The sequence below is a fragment of the Arvicanthis niloticus genome, chromosome 2 (genome assembly GCF_011762505.2).
Source record: "Arvicanthis niloticus isolate mArvNil1 chromosome 2, mArvNil1.pat.X, whole genome shotgun sequence".
Taxonomy (NCBI): Eukaryota; Metazoa; Chordata; class Mammalia; order Rodentia; family Muridae; genus Arvicanthis; species Arvicanthis niloticus.
Window position 1 is genome coordinate 10,269,533 of NC_047659.1, and position 21,389 is coordinate 10,290,921.

The 21,389-nt window shown below is 44.2% G+C and overlaps 1 protein-coding gene across 7 annotated transcripts in view; it reads right to left on the reverse strand.

Annotated features, from left to right (window-relative positions):
• Garnl3 (GTPase activating Rap/RanGAP domain like 3) overlaps positions 1–21,389 on the reverse strand; it is a 144,364-nt gene that overhangs the window by 114,300 nt on the left and 8,675 nt on the right. For 5 of the 7 annotated variants that reach the window (XM_076928519.1, XM_076928524.1, XM_076928520.1 and 2 more), the window contains exon 2: positions 6,922–7,092. In XM_076928519.1, the coding sequence (XP_076784634.1) occupies positions 6,922–7,064 (143 nt within the window). In that variant the 5' untranslated portion in view covers positions 7,065–7,092. Of the gene's footprint in view, positions 1–6,917; positions 7,093–21,389 lie in introns of all 7 variants that reach the window. The other 2 variants (XM_076928525.1, XM_076928523.1) reach the window with 2 other exon arrangements.

Below are 21,389 nucleotides of genomic sequence, written 5' to 3' on the forward strand. Positions count from 1 at the left end.
GCTTTTACAGATCACATGTGAGCCTAAAATGCTTTCCATAGCACTTGCTCTTTAGGCTGCTCTGTCCCAGGGACTCTGAAGAAAATGAAACTAGAAAACTCACAGCACAGGGTGTTTGGGAGAAGAGAGGATGTTCTTCAGAGTAAACAGATAAATTGATCACACAGAAAGACAGGAGACAGAAGTAAGTATTAGAACTAAGAACATACACTGCTTTAAGAGACAACAAGAAACAGCAAGCCACTCCCTAAGGTCAAAGCAAGATTTACAGAAATAAATGCTGTAAGGTGAATTTTGGGTGGGGCCACTGACATAAAAAGGCACACTACTGCGTGATCAGTATTCACACTATGTCCTTATGATGTTCTGGTTCTGTACTGACAGCACCCCAAGTGGGTTTCTGGTCCTTATGGAGTATAAAACTGAAAAGGGCGTGACTTGAATAGTCAAAGGAGTGCCATTCTTAGCAGTGGTATAACCTCCTTAGGGAGAAATGGTAGCTTTTGGAGGTTATTCCTGCAGGGGCTGCAGAGCTCAGTCCTGAGCTCTGGGCATCCAGAAAGGGGCCAGGTTGTCCTCACAGAGAGCAAGGCCATCTTCTTGCCTGTTTTTAGGTCACACAAAGCAGTATCAAGTGAGTCCTTTCTGTGGGTTTCAGTCAGCAGCATCTTTAACTCCATGTCAGTGACTTGCCTTCCCACTTCAACTCAGGCCACTTCCCTCCCTCCCTCCCTGTGCACTTCATCACCTCTGGGCCTACAAATGTGACCTCAGTGCTAATGTAACTCCTCACAGCAAAACCGAGCTCAGATCTTTCCATCTGCAAACTATAACTTTCAACTGCTAAACACAGGTCAACACATACCCTAGCAGCCCCTCTGAACATAGCACACCCTAAATCAGACTCTGTCCTGATCTCATGAGCCAGACTACTACGTATGTCCTGCCACCTGAGGTCTCTTCTTTCCTATCAGCATGGAGCTAGTTCCCTCTGCAGCATCAACTTTTCAAAACCATGTGCTAGTATCTGTGTATATGGATTTTGTTCTTCAAAGGGGCAGTATGTGCACCTTCTTCAAATCTCAGCAACACACAGATGAGAGCAGAAAAGCCTCCCTTCCCCTGCCCCATCTGCCCTGCCCACAGCAACATGGATGGCTGCTCATCTTATTGCCAGACATCCTGCTGTCCACACTCACAAAGAAGAGAAATACAAATCCACCTTCTTTTACTTCCTTCTAATTTATCATGGCTGTGTGTTTTGGTATGTTTGAGGGGTAATGTGTGGAGGCCAGATGAAACTTTGTGGACTTGGCTTTCCCCTTCCGTTTTTATGTGGATCCTGAGGATGGAATCCATGTGCTGCCAGGCTTGCACAGCAAAAGTGTTACTCACTGAGCAATTCCACCTGTCCTTCCACCTCTTGTTCTGCATATGTGGTGCATGTACAAGTTCACATGTGTGTGGATGTGTATACACATGCGAGTACTTGTGTGTGGGCATGCCTGTGGAGACCAGAGGTTTACATCAGGTATCTTCTTCAACCACTCTCCATATTATATATCAAAGCAAAGCCTCTCAGTTGAACCCAGAGCTCACTGATTTGTCTATTTTAGCCAGTTTGCTCCAGGAATCTTCTGTCTCCACTTTATGAGTACGGGGTTATAAGCAAGCCACCATGCTTACCTCTGAAGTACACTTGTGTGGCAAGTGCTTTTCCCACTAAACCATCTGCCAGCCCACTCTTTCCTCCTCTTGGCACAAATGGCAGCACAGTCCAACTAGCTTCTGCACGTACAGGTTCACATCTATTCAACCAAATGTGGGTTGAAAATATCTATGATCCCTACCCCAAATTGTCTCAGCATCAGTACTGAACATGGACAGACCCCTTTCTCATTTTCTAAATAATACAGCACACATTTACACAGCATTTACATAGGGTTTATGAGTGGTGTCGGGAAGACATGATGAACAAGGAAGGAGATACATACGTTATAAGCAAACTATGCCCATACATGCAAAGATTTTGCTGTCTGCAGGAGCCCAAGTTTCCTACGAGCATCTTCCATGGAAAACAAGTCATAAGTGCATACACCACACTCCTTATAACCTTGTTGGAGTTTGACTTGGTGTACCTTGGTGGTTTTTCCTAATCCAGTAAGTCTCCTGCATTATTATGACTGTGTAGTACTCCATTGAATCAAAGTGTCCTATTTTATCCAGTCACTCCTCTGGTTACTTGGCTTCTGGTATTTTAGGACTATGGATGAGGCATCGGCATACTCCTGTGGACCCCTGCGGTCCCCCCCCCCCCCAGTCTTGCCTTCCCTCTGTTATTTCCATTGTGTCTCTTATTTCCTTTAGCATAGACCCACATTGTTATGAAGCCCCTCAACTGGCCTCTTTGCTTCCTCTTAACTGTCACCTCATAAATGTTAGTGGCTACTTGCATGTGCAGGGACTCAATGCAGATAAGTCAATTGAATAAGACACAGGAGAAAGTTGGCTGGAAACCACCCTGGCCTTTCTCTTCTCCATGACTGCAGTCAGAAAGGTAGTGACGGCAGTCAGGCAGATAGAAAAATGCACATTTCCTTCTTGTCAGTATTTTGCTGGCAAAAAATAGGCCAAGTTCTACAGCCAAACAGGTTCCTTCTGCTTCCCCTCAAGATCAGACTCTGATCAACCCTGGGGGGGGAGATGCACACGCAGAGGGACAGATGGTTGCTCGGGTAGTGGCCGAGAGAGCTGTTGTCTCATGACTGTCAAGCTCCTGCAGGGAACAGATAGACAGACCTCTATACAAACCTCTAGAAGACTCAGGTGGGTTTTCTGGAATGGAAACAGGAGGCAAAGTACAAGTCCCACCAGCAGCCGCAGATCCAAGAGACAGTGGGCAACTAGAGGGGTCTCGTGAGCAGCCCAGTCCCTTCCTGTAGTTGGAAGGATTTAAAGGTGATAAACTCTTCACCCAAAAATTCCTCAGTGACATGTTCAGTGGGCACCCTTGCAGCCCCAGACATAAAACACTCAAGTCAGACTCTCCCCTGCCTCTACTACAGGATTCCTAGACTCTGTCTTGTCATTCAGTTTAGGGCCATCTCCTATATCCTCTTTCCTGTAAAAACACACACAAAAAATAGACTACCTAACTGTCAACCAAAGCTTATCACCCAGCACTGTGTTTTAAGATGAAGTGGCTTTTCATTAGGAACATGTGTGGTCTTTCAAAGCATTTGAAAGCTATTTTTTAATGCATGCATTAAAAAAAAACAGTGCTCAGTAGTATGTATTGGTGACAAACTTTCAAATACATGGTACTTTTCTTCAGAAGATCAAAGGTAAACTATCACTGAGTCCTGGGAGAGAACTGAGTCTGAATTACAGACTTCTCAGAACTGCACCATTACCCCAATGGGGAAGACTACCTGGCAAACAAGAGCTGGAAACAGAGGGACATCCAAATCCAACCTCTTCCCTCATGACTAACATCCTTTTAGGAAGCACAGCCCAGAATGGCCATCCTGCTGACAATTTCCTTTGTTGTCTCCCCATAGATTGAGCTATAACACCTCTGTGAAGAAATTTTATCTCATGATCTGATTAATCATAGACTGGAAAAGAGAAGAACCCCAGAAAGTTGCACCCCTGCATTCCCAGTATGCCTTGCTTCTCAGAAATGTGTCATGGCTTCCTGATCAACATAATCAACCAGTTCTCACTGCTAAGACTTCTGATGCATGTATCACCTTTGCCCAGATTCCCGGCTCCTAGCTCTAGGAATTCTCAGTAAGCAGACACCACCATCTATGTTTTTGACCAAACCTCCCCAGTGATGTTTGTGGTGAGCCACACTACCTCTCTTCTACCACCAGCTTTCATGACCTAGTTGCATCTTGTCTTCTTGCCTCCTGGCCTCTCCTTTTCTTCTTCAAGGCTGCTCTGTTTGCCAAGGCTATCACACTGACCCTTAATGAGGGACACTCCCTGGGAGACCAGGAAGAACCTGTGACCCAGGCTGGATAACTAGAGCCCTTCCCCAGAGTCTTCTAACTGGAGAGAAATGTTCTCCCCTGAGTCCCAAAGCTATAAAGATAATCTGGGCTGCCTGGGGTCACATGGCAGGTGTCAGGTGAGAACACATGGGTGAAGGAGTTAGAGCTGGGATGAGGGGTGAAGGCAGGGGCGGGAAAGTAAAGGAAAGCCATCCTGACAACAGCGCTGCAGTCCCTGGATCTCCTTATGCCAGAAGCCACACACCAGATCTGCTGCTGTCATCAGCCTGGCTATATGAGGCTTTCTGCCCCCTTTCCTGCTTAAGCTAATCCAAGTCAGGTTTCTGTGACTTAAACTAGCTGACAGCCCCCTCAAGTCAATCTTTTACCAGCCTTCTGACTTCCTCTTTGAACACCCTTGGGATGTGACTAGTCTCTCTCTCTCTCTCTCTCTCTCTCTCTCTCTCTCTCTCTCTCTCTCTTTTCTCTCTCTCTCACACACACACCTTAAACAATTACTTGTTCTCCTTAAGACCCACTCAGAGCCTCACAGTGCTCCTAAAATTCAGTCACCATCTCCCAGTGAGTCCCTCTCTGACTCTGCAGACTTCCTATTACTCTTTGACAGCTGAGCTAGCCAGAACACATCATTCCTCAAACATACTCCAGGAGCATCCTGCCTGAGCCTTGCCAGTGCTGACACTGCCTTCTAGAACACCCCTATACACCTCTGCCTATTTAATTCTACTGAAGAGAGAAAGTGGGGGCTCCTACTGCCTTGCAAGGTCCATTTCACATTCCCCAAGTCTTTCCTAAGTAGGCCCAATGTCTATATATGCATGGATCTTCAGCTTGATAGCACTTGCCTCATGCTCTCGGTTTGGTTCTATCTTAGGCTCTGTGTTGTCACATCTTAGGGCCCAGAGTCAGAACTCTGAGGCTCACCTCCCTGCTACCCATGCATATTCAGGTCCATCCTAACCTTCCTCTAAAACACTTCTGAGCTCAAATACTTCTTCCTCAAAACACTTGCTTTCCAGCAGAATTCAGCCACCCCACTAGCAATGTAGTCCACTGGGTAGCAGCTAACATCCCACCTCCAAATAGGCCCTGATCCTTACTGTATTAGCCAGTCCCCACCCCCTACCCCTGAGCTGCCAGCTTGGGTGGCTACTTCATTTAGTTTTCTGACTGTCCAACCACCTTCACCCATCCCTTCATATGTTACTAAATGGTGCATTGTGGAACTTGTAGTCTATAAAGGAGACCTCTCAGGCCCTGCTTACTAACTAACTCACATGAGCTCTGTTGCTGGATGGTTTTGGATTACCTTCATGCCCAATTCCCTGCCCTTATAGAAAAATGGGGGTAGGAGGCCCAACCCTATTTCTTTGGGCACTGTTGGTAGCTGAGGCCCTGGGTGAATTGTGTATTAAAGTACAACTTAAAGCTCTATTTCAATCGAGGTAACAATAAATTTTCAATTGCCAAAGAAGTAAATTAATGGTGCTATGGGTGTGGCTTTGAATGGCAGTGGTGACTCAACTCAGTTTCCCTTTGGATACACTAGAAACTGGAAATCAGGAAGTTCTCTCTGCATATTGTCTTTCACATTTCCTCTGAAGATTCTGGAAGCTATCAATGGCTCCTACTGCCTAACAGTGGGTTTAGATTCCTCAGCGGGGCATGCAGGGGCTTCAGGATTGATCTATGCCTATTTCATCATGGTGGCTACAATTGTCTCAATGTTAGTCACAGATGAGAATCATCTGGAGCTTATGACCAATTCTAGACATCAGCACTTTGGAGGGACAGTGGAGACTTCTGTAGATTCTCCATAGGTGACTGTCATGCACAGGCCAGGCTAACAATGGCTAATTTATCACATGTGGACAATGCTGAGATGCACTTTCCTAGATGCTAGCCTTTTCTGTGCACTTGCCAATGTTCAAAGTAGCCTTGGTGCTCATCTTCTGACCACGCTCCTCCCACAACACTGAGCTCCCCTCCCCTCCCCAACAATACTCACTTCCTAGTACCTTGTCTGATGTTCCCCTACAGCTTGCTTCTCTGGCTCCTTCCATATGTTGTGAGTTCCTTGGAGGCAGGTACCTGAAAGTGTCCCCTTTCATCCCCTCCAGGTCCACAGAGCCCCTAGGGGTAGATCTCAGACCCAAGTTGTTTCTTACACTTCCTGGATCCATGCCCTTCCACCTGCTCCTGACTGCCCTGACACCCTGGGTGCAGCAAACATGACAATTATGTGTTGGATGGACCATGCATTTCCCCTGTCTTGAAGTCAGTCGTCACATCACTGTAACTCAGTGCCACTGATTCCCGTGAAGAGCTAAGCTTCCCTTTCCTGTAACACCTTCATTCAACCTTCATCTGAAAAAATATCACATCCTATGGCAAAGGCCTTGGAGCATACAGGAAAGCATAGGGCAACCCCAAGGCATTTAGAAGTCTCCTGATGTAGTAGGTATTTTACAGTTAGTATTAATGTTTCTTCTGTGTTGAAGTTATTTTTTTTCTTTCCACAGACAATCTGATATGGATGGGTAGAGAAGATAACTGCTCTTCTACACAAGGCTACTGCAGACACACAGAAACTTTCCTGCATAGTTACTGAGTCAGACAGTCCATTTCATGGCACTTTCCCTAGCCTGTTAGGACTCTCCTTTGCAACAACACACGTGAGTGACTATCTGCCTATGAGCTATAAGTCCCCCAAGGCAGGAACGGGCCACTCTCCTCATCATGCCCCATACAAAGCTTGGCTAAAGGAGGTGCCCAGTGAATATTGCCGAATATGTAAGGAAGACACCTCAGAAGCAGAATGTTCTCCCAAGTCCCACCCCTACCCATGTGAAGAGACGGTGAACAAGGGCCACAGCAAGACACTCCTCTTTTACTTACTTACAGGTTGACCTGGGACTCTAGTTCAGGATCTTTCGTTGGCCAAGTCTGAAGGGGCTGGATGCCGAAAGAGAGAGATGACTTCGCTTTCCAAAGGAGGGTTTGTGCCAGCTGACTCCCACAGGACCCCTTGGTCAGCGGATCCATCAGTGGGCCTGGAGGCTGAGGTGCTGTGCTGAGAGAAGGAGAGGGTTATGGTGCTGAGACTCAGAGAAGAGGGCAGCCCCACCATAGCCCAAGAACGACAGCCCTATTGGTTTAGGAGAACATCAAGGCACAGTAAACCCTCAGGTACCAATCGAGGCTACATCATGACCTGTTTGTGGTGTTTCTCAGCCACCTGTTTATGGAGGAACTGCCTAGGATCATTCAAATCCCAACTCAACTATGATCACATCACCCATAAAGATAAGTCAAAATGATCTTTCTATGATTTGGATGTAATCTGAGTGTCCTTAAAGGGTTGGTACATTGAAATTTAATCTCCACTGTGAGTATTAAGAATTTAATCCCCACTGTGAGACATTCTGGCTATAGCATGCAAAGGTAGAACCTTTGGGAAGTGGTTAGGATTAGATGAGGTCACTGATGTTGGCTGGGCCCTCATAAGTGAATCTTGGTTGCCTTAGAGAACAAGCTCAGAGGTATGTATGTACACACACACACACACACACACACACACACACACACCCTGCATAATCTCAGAATTCTTTCAGAAAAAGTATCACCATGTGGCCCCTCCTACGTTAACTGTGTCTAGTTAGGGTTTCCATTGCTGTGAAGAGACACCATGACCATGATAACTCTTTGTTTTGTTTTTCAAGACAGGGTTTCTCTGTGTAGCCCTGCTGTCCTGAAACCCACTCTGTAGACCAGGCTGGCCTTGAACTCAGAAATCTGTCTGCCTCTGCCTCCCAAGTGCTGGGATTGAAGGTGTGCACCACCACTGCTGGACGACCATGACAACTCTTACAAAAGAAAATCATTTCATTGGGGCTGGCTTACAGTTTCAGAGGTTTAGTCCATTATCATCATGGCGGGAAGCATGGCAATGTGCAGGCAGACATGGGGCTGGGGAAAAAGCTGAGAGTTCTACATCTTCATCTGAAGGCAGCAGGAGACTGTGTTGCACACTGGGCAGAGTTTGAGCATAGGAGACCTCAGAGCCTGCCTCCGGAGTAACACACTTCCTCCAACAAGGCCACACCTACTCCAATAAGGCCACACCTCCTAATAGTGCCACTCCCTATGGGCCAAGCTTTCAGACACATGAGTCTATGAAGGCCATACCTATTCAAACACACACTCAAACATCCACTCCCTGGCCCCCACAGCCACTCATAGCATAATGCAAACTGCATTTACTCCAACATCAAAAAGTCCCCATAGTCTATCATAGTCTCAACAATGTTTAAGAATCTAAAGTTCAAAGTCTCTTTTGAGATTCATGAAATCTCTAAACTATAATCCCCTATAAAATCAAAATAAAAAAAGCAGATCATATACTTCCAATATATCATGGCACAGGATATACATTACCATTATAAAATGTAATGGAAGCACAGTGAGGAAATACTGGACCAAAGCAAGACCAAAAACCAGCTGGGTAAATTCCAAACTCTGCATCTCAGTATCTTTTGTCAAAGTGCTCTTCAGATCTCCAACTTCTTTTATCTTTGTTAGCTGAAACACACTTCTTTCTCTTGAGCTGTTCCTCTCCCTGTTAGCAGTTTTTTTTTCAGCAGGTATCCCATGGCTCTGGTATCTCTAACCTCTTGGGTCTCCAAGGCAATCCAGGCTTCACCTTTACAGCTTCATACGATGGCCTCTCTAGACCTCTATGCAGGGGCACCCTGCCACATACCAGGCCCCAGTGGCTTTCTTTAGTTGTAGAGGGAGATTCCATAACCCCTTTCTTCTATTCTCAACTCTAAAGCCAGAACCTGGTGACCAAAGCTGCCAAGTTCTGCAGCTTGCTGGGGCTGGAACATGGCCCCCTCATTCAATACATCTTCACCAGCTTTCTGTTTTTGATAGTTCCCTTCACTGCCTAAGCTTGGCTGTTTTGGAACTTGCTCTGTAGACCAGGCTGACCTTGAACTCTGAGATCTGCATGCCTCTGTCTCCTGAACACTAGGGTTAAAGGCTCCTTCTGCTGGGGAGTAAAGTCATGTACCACCACTCTTGGACCTAAACTTTTCTTTAATCCCTTTTCACAAGATGAAAGCTTAGCCGGGTGACATCTTGCCCTGAGGTCACCACTTTCTTAATTCCATTTAATACCTTTAATCTGTTTATCTCCTTGAACACAAAATTTGGCTCCCGATGCCCCTTTAATCCTTGAACCATACATTTTGTATTTTTCCTTGCTCAGTTTGCTAAAACATTAGTTACTATGGAAAGAGTATATTCTAGGTTATTTTGAAATTTCCTTTGCCAATACAATTAATCAAAAACTCTTCACTTTAGCCTCAGGAAAAACTTTTTGGACAAGGGCAAAAGCAGCCACATTCTTCACCAAAATATCACAAGAGTTATCTCTAGGCAACATATTAAACATCTTTTCCCCTGAAACCTATTAAGCCAGGCCTACACAGTTCACAGCACCACTGTCTTCCATGTTCCTACTAGTGGCCCAGTAAGCCCCACTTAAAACATTCCATTACTTTCCTAATCCAAAATTTGAAAAATCCACATCCCTCCAAATGAAAGCATGGTCAGGCAGGCCTATCACGGCAATACCCCAGTCCCTGGTACCAACTTCTGTCTTAGGTTTTTCATTGCTGTGAAGAGACACCATGGCCATGACAACTTCTATAAAAGAAAACACTTAACTGAGGATGGCATACAGTTTCAGAAGTTTAGCCCATTATCATCATGGCAGGAAGCATGACAGACACCATGCAGGCAGACACAGTGCTGGAGAGTTGAGAGTTCTAATCTTAATCCACAGGCATCAGAAAGAGACTGTAATTCCACACTGGGCGTAGCTCAAGCATACACTTCCTACAGTAAGGCTCCACCTCCTAATAATGCTACTCCCTATGGGTCAAGCATTCAAATACAGGAGTTTATGAGGGTCATACTTATTCAAACTACCACAGATTGGAACTGAGAACCAAAATAAACCACATTTCTTTTATAAAGTTACCCAGCCATCAGTATTTTGTTATGGTAATGAATACTTTATATCTAAAGATCCAGTGGGCGTTTTTAAAAAAAATCACCAGCTCACGTATATAAAAGGCAATACGACCGAGCAAGGAAAGCTATGTCTCCAATGCTTTGTGAGACTCGCAAGGGTGGGGTCTAATGCCATCAGTCCCATTGTCCAGCAGTACTCTTGGTTCATCTAATGTCAAGTTTAAACAGCCATGAGGGATAGAGAAATGGCCCAGTGGTTAAGAGTACACGCTACTCTTGCAGAGAACTTGGATTCTATTCCCAGCCCCCACATGGTGGCTCACAACCACTTGTCACTTTAGGAAATCTAGTGCCCTCTTCTGAATCAGGAACACAAGTGGTGCATAGACACATATTCAGGCAAAACATTCATATACATAAATTAAATGATTCTAAAAAAAAGTTCTAAAGCCACGACTAGCCATAAAAAGACTCAAGACACACGGACCTGAAGCCCTCTTCAGGAGTAACAGTATCTAGTATGTAAACAGCGCATGTCTGTTGACATGACAAATGGATTGTGCATAGCAATATGCACTGAGAAGGTGCCTGTTCTTTTTCAGACAGCACACAGAGGGACGTGGTATAGGCAGTTCAGGGAAGGAGCGGCTGGTCTGCTAGGAAGACAGCAGTCATGTTCTCTCTGGTTGGAATGATTTCCACTGGCAGCATCTTTGCTCACCTCAACCTCACATGAAAGACAACGGAATCCAACTATTGAGAAATGGAAAAATAAAAAGGAGTGAGAACATGTCACTCAGGTACCTTGTAGCCTTGTTCCAGGGCCATGGTCACTCGTGTTTGGTTCAAAATAAACCATTTTCTTAATCTCTTTGGAAAAAAAAAAGGAGCAATCTTTAAGAGCATTTGGTCAAGAGATGCTTTTTAAACTGAATTTTTCTGGAAAGACTGTGGCAAGGGAGTAGGCGGGAGGGTCAAGGCAGTGTCACCTGTGAGGGATCTACACTGGGAGTAACATGCCTGGAGGCCCAGGAAAGCACCTCCTCTGGGTATTTGGAATCAGACAGGCATTGTCCACTCTGAGCTGCTCCAGAAAGTTCTAATAAGGTCCCAGACTGAAACATGCTTTTTAAAAAAAAAAAAAAAAAAAAAAAAAAGTCATTCTAGACCCATGCCTAATGCAGAAGGAATCCACATCCACCTGTGCCCCTCATGTCCCTCTGACTGTTCTCTTGCTAAGACCCTCTGGTGTTCTTTCTTCGTGAGGGATGATCCAGCTCTTCCCATCACCTTTTCTGGCTTAGCGAAGCCACCTGCTGTACAGCTGTCACTAGCCTCCCCTGTTTACCTTACAGCAGCTAAGCAGATGCAAAGGTTCAAGCCTCTCACCTGTGGCAAAAGGTAAAGAGCTATTCTGGTACATGAATAGTTCTTGTGTGTGTGTGTGTGTGTGTGTGTGTGTGTGTGTGTGTGTGCATGCTTGCATGGTGTGTGTATGTGTATACATTTGCATGTATACAGGACTGTGTGGAGGCCAGAGGCTGACATCAGGTATCTTCCTTAGTTTCTCTATATCCCTTTAAAGAGTTATTTATGTGTATGACTGATTTGCCTGCATGTATATATGGGCACCATGTGTATGACTAGTGACTGCATTTGTGAGCCACCATGTGCTGGATGCTGGGAACCAAACCTAGGCCTTCTGGAGAAACTCTTAACTGCTAATCCATTTCTCCAGTCCCTACATTGTATGCTTCAAGCCAGGGTCTCTTACTGAATCTGGAGCTCACTGAATGCCTGCACTGGATGGCCAGGAAGATCCAAGGATCCTCCCGTCTCCGCCTTCCCAGTCCTAGGGTTACAGGCATATACTATAAATGGCTGCTGCAAATGTGAACTTGGGTCCTCGAGCTTGCACAGCAAGAAGTTCTCTGAGCCAGCCCTGCCTCTGGGGCTCAAGGTCACCAGAGTTTGTTGTTGCTTTGGCACTAAAACAATAAATAAATAAATAAATAAATAAATAAATAAATAAATACATACATACATAAGGTAGAGCTTCAAAACAAGGGGCACATTTTCTTCTCAACACTTGAGATTTCTTTCCATTACAAAGATCAAACTTGCATGCAGAAGGCTGACAATGTGCTCTCCAAGCCAAGCAAGGGGTAGAGGAGCATCAGGAAACTGAGTGAGGCTTCAGGTTCAAGCAAAGTCCTATAAAGGGACAGCTGGCTGAAGCTGTGCTGCTCATCTTGCTGGCCACGTTGACCACAAATGGCTACTAAACAGCTGAAATGGGGACAGTCCAAAGGGGGCTGGATAGGTGTAATGTTTGCATACAGTGGTTCTGGAAGACTTAGGACAACTGACACACACAAAGCATCTCACTGGTAATTTCTCACACTGACTACATGTTGAGTTCTCTGCGTTACATCTATACACGCGCAGCCCAGAGGTTAACGTTGGATGTCTTCCTCTGTTGTTCTCTACCTTATGTTTTGAGACAGAGTCTCTCACTTAACCTGGACCTCAGTGATTTGGCAAGACTAGATAGCCAAAAAGCCCTGGAATCATCCTGTCTCTACCTCTCAGAGCTAGGATTACAGGTAAGTCCTGCCGTGCTCACCTGGCTTCTTATATGGGTACTGGAAATCTGACCTCAGGTCCTCATTTTTGCATATCAAATACGTTATTGACTGAGCCATTTCCCCAGCCCTAGGATTCTTTTTAATGTGGCTAGTAGAAAATGTAAAATTCCATATGTGACTCATTTTCTCTTTCAGACAGTGCTGCTCAAGGAGAAATGGTGCCTTAAAGTTTTCTCTATCAGAGATAAGGAGCTGGTGATCATTGTCCTGCAGCGTCAGTCCTTGGCTGAGGACCACTTTCTTATTAGGGTTTCTGTAGCTGTGACAGAACACTATCACCAAAAATAAATTGGGGAGTAAAGTGTTTACTTCTTCTTACAGGTTGCAGCCCATTGTCTAGGGAAGTCAGGGCAGAAATGCAGGCAGGAGGTGATGCAGAGGAGTGCTGCTTACTGGCTTACTCATCATTGCTTGCTCAGCCTGCTTTCTTATAGCACCCAGGACCACCAGCCCAGGGATGGCTCTACCCACAATGGCTGGACCTTCCCATATCAATCACTAATTATGAACACGCACTATAGACTTGCCTCCAGGCAAATCTTACAAAGGTATTTTCTAAATGGACTCTACCCAAATGACTCTAGCTTGTGTTGATTTGGCATAAAACTTGAAAGGATAAGAGACCCCTGCTAACCTGACACACCAATGCATTATTAAACAATAACCTTTCCTTTCCTTTTATGTTAATCCCCAAGATCACATAATAATATCACACTATAAATACAGTATAACTTTAAAAGTCCCACAGTCTTTTGTTTTTTGGTTTTTTTTTTTTTTTTTTTTTTTTTTTTCGAGACAGGGTTTCTCTATAGCCCTGGCTGTCCTGAAACTCACTCTGTAGACCAGGCTGACCTTGAACTCAGAAATCCGCCTGCCTCTGCCTCCCAAGTGCTGGGATTAAAGGCATGAGCCACCACTGCCTGGCTCCCACAGTCTTTAAATTCTTAATACTTTAAATTCTTAATACTTTAATCCTAGCACTTTGGAGACAGAGGCAGGCAGGATCTCTGTGAGTGTGAGGCTAGCCTGGTCTACATAGTATGTTTCAGGACAGCCAGAGCTACATAGTGATGTCATGCCAAAAGTAAAACAAAACAAAGCAGAACAAAACAAATACTTCAAAGTTCAGTCTCTTAAAATATCCAGTCTTTCAAAGTTAAAGCATCTCTAAAATATCTGTAGACTTTTTAAAATATCTAAAGTCTCTCTGAAACTCCAAAGTCTCTCCAAAACTCCAAAATCTCTAAAATTTCAGTCTTTTATCTGTGGAATCCAGTACGATAAAAAAGTAAGTTAAATACCTTCTTATTCCAAGAGTGAAGAAACAGGGCAGTTACAATCTTCAACAGTGTGAATATCAGTCTTTGTGGTCTGGGACTCACTCAGGATCCTCTGGACTACCAACATCTTTGGTATAACTCCGTTTCTCTAGCTCTGCCATCCACAGTACATTCAGGCAAGCTCCACTCCAGAGCTGCTGTCATCTTTGTACCATGGTACTGTTATCCCCAAAATGTTGGGGTCTCTGCTGCAATTAGGCTGTATTTTCACCAAGCCCCTCCTGGGCTCTTGTAAGGGACTCTAAGCCTGTTACATGATACCAAGGTTCAACTTCAACTTCTTTCCATGACTGTCAATTCTGGAGCGTCAACTGTTACTGAAACTGTACATTCACCAATGGCCTCTCTCAATACCAAGTTCCAACTGCTCTCCATGACCCTTTCATGCCTTCAAAAACTGAGAGACTCTTACACATAACCAAGTTCGGCTGCCAGCATGAGATGCAGCCCTGCCCTATCTGGACCACAAATATTCCCAAATTTACAATCCTAGATGACACTGGTCTCTTCATAATCACTGCTGATTTCTCAGCTTCAGCTAACCACTATCAACTGTGCCCATAAATTGGGCACTTCAATCCTGCTTGTCTCTTGTTAATTACAGCTGACTCTTAAGCTCCAGCTAATTGGACACCATAGTATCTAACACAAAATATCAAATGGTCCCTATAGTCTTTAAGCAACTCTTCAACTTCCCTCTGAAATTTCACAGCATGGTCTTCATCATCTGTATCCCTCAGTATTATCTTTTATGTTTCTACAGAGGTTCAATTAGCTCTCAACACTCAAATGCTTCCCCAGCCCAGACTTCTAGTCTTTCGCAATCCTCCCTGAAACATGGTCATTCTGTTATAGCATTGCCCCACTTCTGGTACCAATTTCTGTATCTGCTGGTGCTCCTAATTCTGTGACAAATACAACTTTGGGAATATAGGATTTATTTCATCTTATAGCTTATAATCCATCACCCAAGGCAGGAATCAAAGCAAGAACTGATACAGAGGCCTTGGAGGAGTGCTGCTTACTGGCTTGCTAAGCCTGCTTCATTATACACTCCAAGATCACCTCCCCTGGACCTTCCCACATCAATCACTAATTTAAAAAACTCACTACAAACTTGCCTACAGGCAATCTTATGCAGGCATTTTCTCAATTGAAAATCTCTTTTTCCTAATGACTCTAGCTTGTGTCAAGTTGACATAAAACTAGCCAGGACAGCTACAGCTAGCAGTGATCTAACACTCTGGTGCTCAGAGCTCTCTGGCAAGTAGGCAAGGCAGCTGCAGGTGTGAGAATGTGCTCTTGTGGATGGTGGAGCTGTGTTGAGAAGGTAGAGGTGGGTGTGGAGAACACAAAAATGGTAGACGGTTCTAGGTCCACTTGAAAGACTGAGAACATTGATGGCATTCTCTTTAGCTGACAGTTTGCTTTCCTTAGTGGAATCTCTGATCTTTACCCGATGATCTCTGATATTCTGGGACTACTGTTTTTATTTACTCTATTTGTTTTGCTATTCACACCCAACATCTTAGACATCAATGCAGATACGGAATGATACAGAAAGAGTTAAAATACTACATGAATATTTTCTTAGCTTTTAAATTTTATAATACTGGGAACATTCCAACACACTACTTTCTACTCCTTAAATATTTTACTTTAAAGACCTGACAACAATATCTCTTTGAAAGCCACTGTTTTCATTTTGACCTAGCTTTACCCACATGGGTTCCACCGTTTCCATTTTGACCTAGCTTTACCCATATGGGGCCCCTTTTGTGCTGTGATTCTCTTCCATACTGTTTGGATTCTGTCTTGTCACTGTTCATTTTCATCTGCTCATTCATTTCTTTTCATAACTTTTTAATTTTAAAAAGTAGGTTTCCTTATCCCTGGAGTATAATTTGTCTTTATTGTCTATGTAAAATATTCACTCAAAGAACTTGTAAGGAAATGGGATGAACTCACAAAAATAGGCAAAATTGTTCAATAAAAGAAAATTTATCAAAAGTAAGAGAATGGCCAAAGTCCACAATGCGACTCTGGAGTTTGCTGGTGGTGTGTGTGGACACAGGGAAAGAGACAAGGAAATTCCCCATCTTATGTAATGTGAGGGAAATAAGCAAGAGTAGTTTGTGGGCCTAACCTGCTCACAGTTGACTTAAAGGGACAAGGACTGGCAGGTGGCTCAGGCAAGACTGTCTAGGAGGCATCTTCTTTATACTACCCACCTGACTAATGAGAAGAAGTAACTTCATCTGAGAAATGGCTGAGTGAAGGATAAGCACAGCTTAGATCTGAACTTCTTGAAAGGTTGTAAAAGTTCATGTGAACCCGCCCATAAAAGGACCCACCAAGTCATGGCAAATCTCCAGAGAGCCTCCGTGATGGGGCTGGCTGCCTTATGTATATAGAGAGGAGGATATCAATAAAGCTGGGCAGAGGGTCAGATGTGCTATCTTCAAATCTACCCGCCATTTATTCAGTGATAGTCCGGACTGTTCTCTTCATCCAGATGGTATTCATAGCTAGACAGGCATGGCCAGGCCTGCTGAGATCTCATGATGTATACAGTTTGCCATCACAGAAAAACCATAACCTCAGCACAGGAGGCATCTCCACTGGCAGGAAGCAGGCGTGACAGCACAGAACAGGAAGCTCAGCCTCAGCTCTGCCCTCCAGCCTGGCACATGCCTCGCCACGCTCATCACTGGCTGTCAGCCATGTTTCACTAAGAACCAGTGGTGGCTACTCCTAGTTTGTCAACTTGATTGTATTTGGAATGAACTACAATCCAGAAATGGAGGGCACACCTGTGATCCAGATCTTGAGGCTGGAAGACAGGTTTCTGACCTGGATCTTGACAGAGAGATCTTGAGGCATAGTGGCCATTAAAATCTTAGGCCCAGGCAAGGTAGTACACATCTTTAATTCCAGGAGACTGAGGCAAGCAGATTTCTGAATTCAAAGTCAGTCTGGAATAAAGCAAGTTTTAGACCCAGGCGTGGTGGTACACACCTCTAATCTGGGCTATACCTTCTGCTGGAGGCCTACATAAGGACGTTAGAAGAAGGAAGATTCTTCCTTTGACTGCTTGCACTTGCTTGCCAGCACATCTATTGGAATCTACATCTACAGAGGACCAGCTAAAACAACCAGTCTTGTGGACTGAGCAACTACTAGATTCTTGGACTTCCCATTCACAGCTGCCCATTGTTGTGGTAGTTGGACTACAGACTGTAAGTCATCCCAATAAATCCCCTTAATATATACATTCCATAAGTTCTGTGACTCTAGAGAACCCTAAGACAGAGCCTGAGGAATAGAGGGAGGCACACCCACCCACAAGCATCTGTGATCTCCCACACTGCTTGTGCTGACCATTCACTGAGGAAAACCTTACCGAATGTCAATCAGGATTTGTGCTCATCTTCAAACCAAGCTTTTGATGTCTGGGCTGACAGCCATCCAGTGAGAAGTATTCCCTAAAGAGCTAGCTGCAGCAGCTGCGGATGAAACATCCGTGGACCTCAGCCAAGTCCCTCCATTCCCACCACAGTCACTCATCTCAGAGCCTTTTTATACTTCATGATGATGAACTACTCCGGTCATGCACTGGCTTACCAGCATGTGGTCTATCTCATGGTACTAGGATGTCAGCTCCATAAGGGAAGGAACCCTATCTGCCTGTTCACAACATTTCTACACACCTAGCACACAGAGGGACTGTGTGAACAATTTGTCTGATGAATCAATGCCTAGGTAGATGCCAAGAGCACAAAAAAAATTTTTATTTGGAGGAGGAAAAACATCCCAGGAAGCTTGGGCCTTTCAAATCTCTTTGAAAGAGATTAGCCATGTCTTTGGTCAGGCGGCTCCACTGTCTCAGTAGTCTCTTAACAGAGAGCTGCTTTGCTAGGACTGAGCTGGATGCACAGAGCAAAGGCAGTCCACTAGTGGCACATTGATCCAAGCTTAACGAGTGGAAGAGATGTGAGGATATACTTATTGCCTGGCAATGCCTCTCTCTGGTCAGAAAATCAACAGATGTTTTAACACAATGTCAGGCAAGTTATCAACAGCAAGAGCAAAGTGTGCTCCCTCACAGTGACCTGGGAAGTCTGTGCTCATGTGCTCAGTTCCATCTGTGCTATGCCATCACTTTTTATGCCTAGAGAGCCCAAGTCAGTTGTCTATCTGAATCTGGGGTACAACTGGCTTTCCAAGCTGTTGTTGCAATAGCCGAAGAGAGATGCTGCCTCCAACTCACTGTAATGTGACCCGCATCATGCCCTCGTCCTTACATTGCAAGAGTTCAAACTGCAACTTCCCCTTTTTCTGTGGTGAGAGTCAGGCATGATTCAGATTCTATAGACCAGAGGGGTTTCAGAGAGGCTCTGAAATGAAGCCAGAATGAGAAAGACAGGCATCACTCTGCTCTGCAGAGGGCAAAAGGGGCTCTGTGAATAAGGATTCAGCTGCTTTTTTGATTCCAGAGTTTTCTGAAACTGCAGTAACAATGGTGGAGGTCAAGGCAGAGTGGGCAGTAAAGTTCTGTAGTTAGTGACAGCAGTAGCAGAAGTTTACAACGTCTTGACTTAGCTTTCTATGTCACTCAGTATTTCTGGTGCCAGAAAGCAAATCCAGAAGTGTGCATATTCTTGGAGAACTTTCTATCCTGCCCTCTAGCCCCAGTTCTTTCCCTACTGGTTTCTTGTTATGAAGTGGAATCTTTCTTTCCTGATGACTGCAAAGCATCAGGAGAGTACAAACTAATCAGCCCTCTGCTTCTTCCGGGACACTATAAACAGTTCATTCTTTGTGTCCTTATTAACCCCCTCTGCTTATACTGAGAAGGGCGGATTCTGTTATCTGCAACAGATTACTGTTCCTTTGGCCTTTAGAGTGTTTGTCTGATTGGATTGTTACAGTTTGTCAAATTGGCTTAATAACAGACAGAACTCTATGTGGGGTAGGACAGGGTTCAGATTTCTTCTAATTGGAACAATGTTCAAAGTCCATGAGCAGCAGAAAAAGATGGTGTACTTTTATTGAAACACATAGGAGTGCAGCCCTGAAGTAGAAGAGGAACTTTGCTTCAAGCACTAAGTACTTCCCTAGCAGGAAGAAGTGCTAGAGGACAACCAGGACACAGTACACAGACTTCCCAGGTCACTGTGAGGGAGCACACTTTGTTCTCGCTGTTGACAACTTGCCTGACATTGTGTTAAGTTGTCTGTTGAAAACTGTGTGATCCAAAAGTGTGCTGAAAAGGTAAAATGGCTGAAAAATCTGCATCTAGCTGGCAATGTGCTGACATGTCCAACGACAGAAACTGAACCACATCTTAAAGCCACTCTAGGCACTGGGTATTAGTGAGCCCTTATACACTGAGTTCTCTCTGCTTTATTAATCTCATGCCCACTGTGATGGTAGATGGAGCTCAGGGTCACACACCCTGTCAGCCCCATTCCTTTATCATATAACACTCTTTCAATGTGGAAAGGCCACCATTATCTCTTTGTGAATTTTTGTATTATTTTTTTTCTTTTCTTTTCCTTCCTTCCTTCTTTCCTTCCTCTCTTTCTTTCTTTCTCCCTCTTTCTTTCTCCCTCCCTTTCCTTCCTTCCTTCCTTCCTTCCTTCCTTCCTTCCTTCCTTCCTTCCTTCCTTCTTTCTAACAGATGAAACACTTTCCCATCCCAAAAGCCTTCCCTTTACAGGATAATCTATCCAGTATAAACATCTTTACAAAAGCCCAAGTCAACATAAACGAAACATGAGTTTTCCAACACATCCTGACACTCCTGCAGAGGTGACTAGTGGTTGTTTCCAATCATCTCCTGTCATCATCTCCTCCCTATTCCAAAATAGTCTTGCCAAAGGCCAGCAATGACCCACAGGAGTTCACGTGGTGGTTACTTCTTACATGATTTGGTTTGACTAAAAAAACCCCAACACTCCTCTTTGCATAAACTATGACTTTTTACTTATATGTGTATATTAATTACATAAACATGGTGCATATGGATATACTGTCTGCATCTGTGGGGTGCACATATATGTATGGGTGTGTGCATACACGTGTGTATGTGGCAGTCAAGACTGATGTGAGGTATCTTTGATTTCTTGCCACTTTATATATTGAGGTAGGGTCTCTCCACAGGATCCAGACATTGACAATCTGGCTAGTGGGCTAGCCAGCCTCTTCTGGGTGGAGGTGGGCCGCCATACCACTGGAGATCTAAATGCGGGTCCTCATAGTCGCATTGCTAGCAAGTACTTTTTCTACTGAATGATCTTCAGCCATATATATTGTTTTCCTTAAGATCTTCTAAAAACTTTTCAATCATATTACATATTCCTTATACAAAAGTGTCCTAAAGTCTGTTATCCCTTAATTCCACATTTTAACCTTTCTTTATTCCAGTAATTCCAATCAAATGAAATCAAATGAAAGGTCAAACAAAAACCAAAACCTTGCTACATTCTTTCAAATACTTATTACCCAAAGACCCAACTCTACGTCACTTTATCAGGCAAACACCAAGCTCATGGGACTGGTAAGCTAGTGGGCAGGGCAGGGCAGGGCAGGGCAGGGCAGGGCAGGGCAGGGCAGGGCAGGGCGTTGGAGGTGGGGGTGGGGGTTGTAAAGAGATCAGCTGTCAAACTCAATGACCTGAGTTCAAGCCCTAGATGTACTTGACAGAAGGGGAGAACCAACTCCTTACCAGTCATCCTCTGATCTGTACATGTGCACTGTGCTGTGCACATGCACGTGTACAACTACAAGTGTGCACACAACTCCACACTAAATAAACAAAATGTTAAAGAAAGTACACTAAATTTTAATTGGTCCAAACTGAGATGTGCTCTAAGTTAAAATACACATTAGGGTTTGAATGAAAAAAAAAAGTAAACTATCTTGGTATTCTAAAATATTTGCTACATGTTAAAATGATAATATTTTTGACATACTGGGTCAAATAAAAGAGTCAAATCAGTTTCGTTTATTTTTGTTTTCAACAGTATGGCCACTAGAAAAAAATAACTTCATATGTAACTTTACACACTGGTTGTTTCTCAAAGAAGCAATCTGCAACTTTTCACTGAAAGAAATACATATTCTAGATAGCTTTCCAAACCAGAAGCACAGGTTGACAGTGGTTCCCTCTACCGATTCAAGATGTTCTGATACAGTTCTGGTAGACAGTTTTCTCTCTCAACTTTTGTCAGTCTGAATGTTTGTGCACTCTCCTGAGTCTCTCCAATTCACGTGCTGAAATTTAACCCTGGCCTGATTAGTATGGAGAGAGGACCATCGGGGGCTTAGTCAGGCAT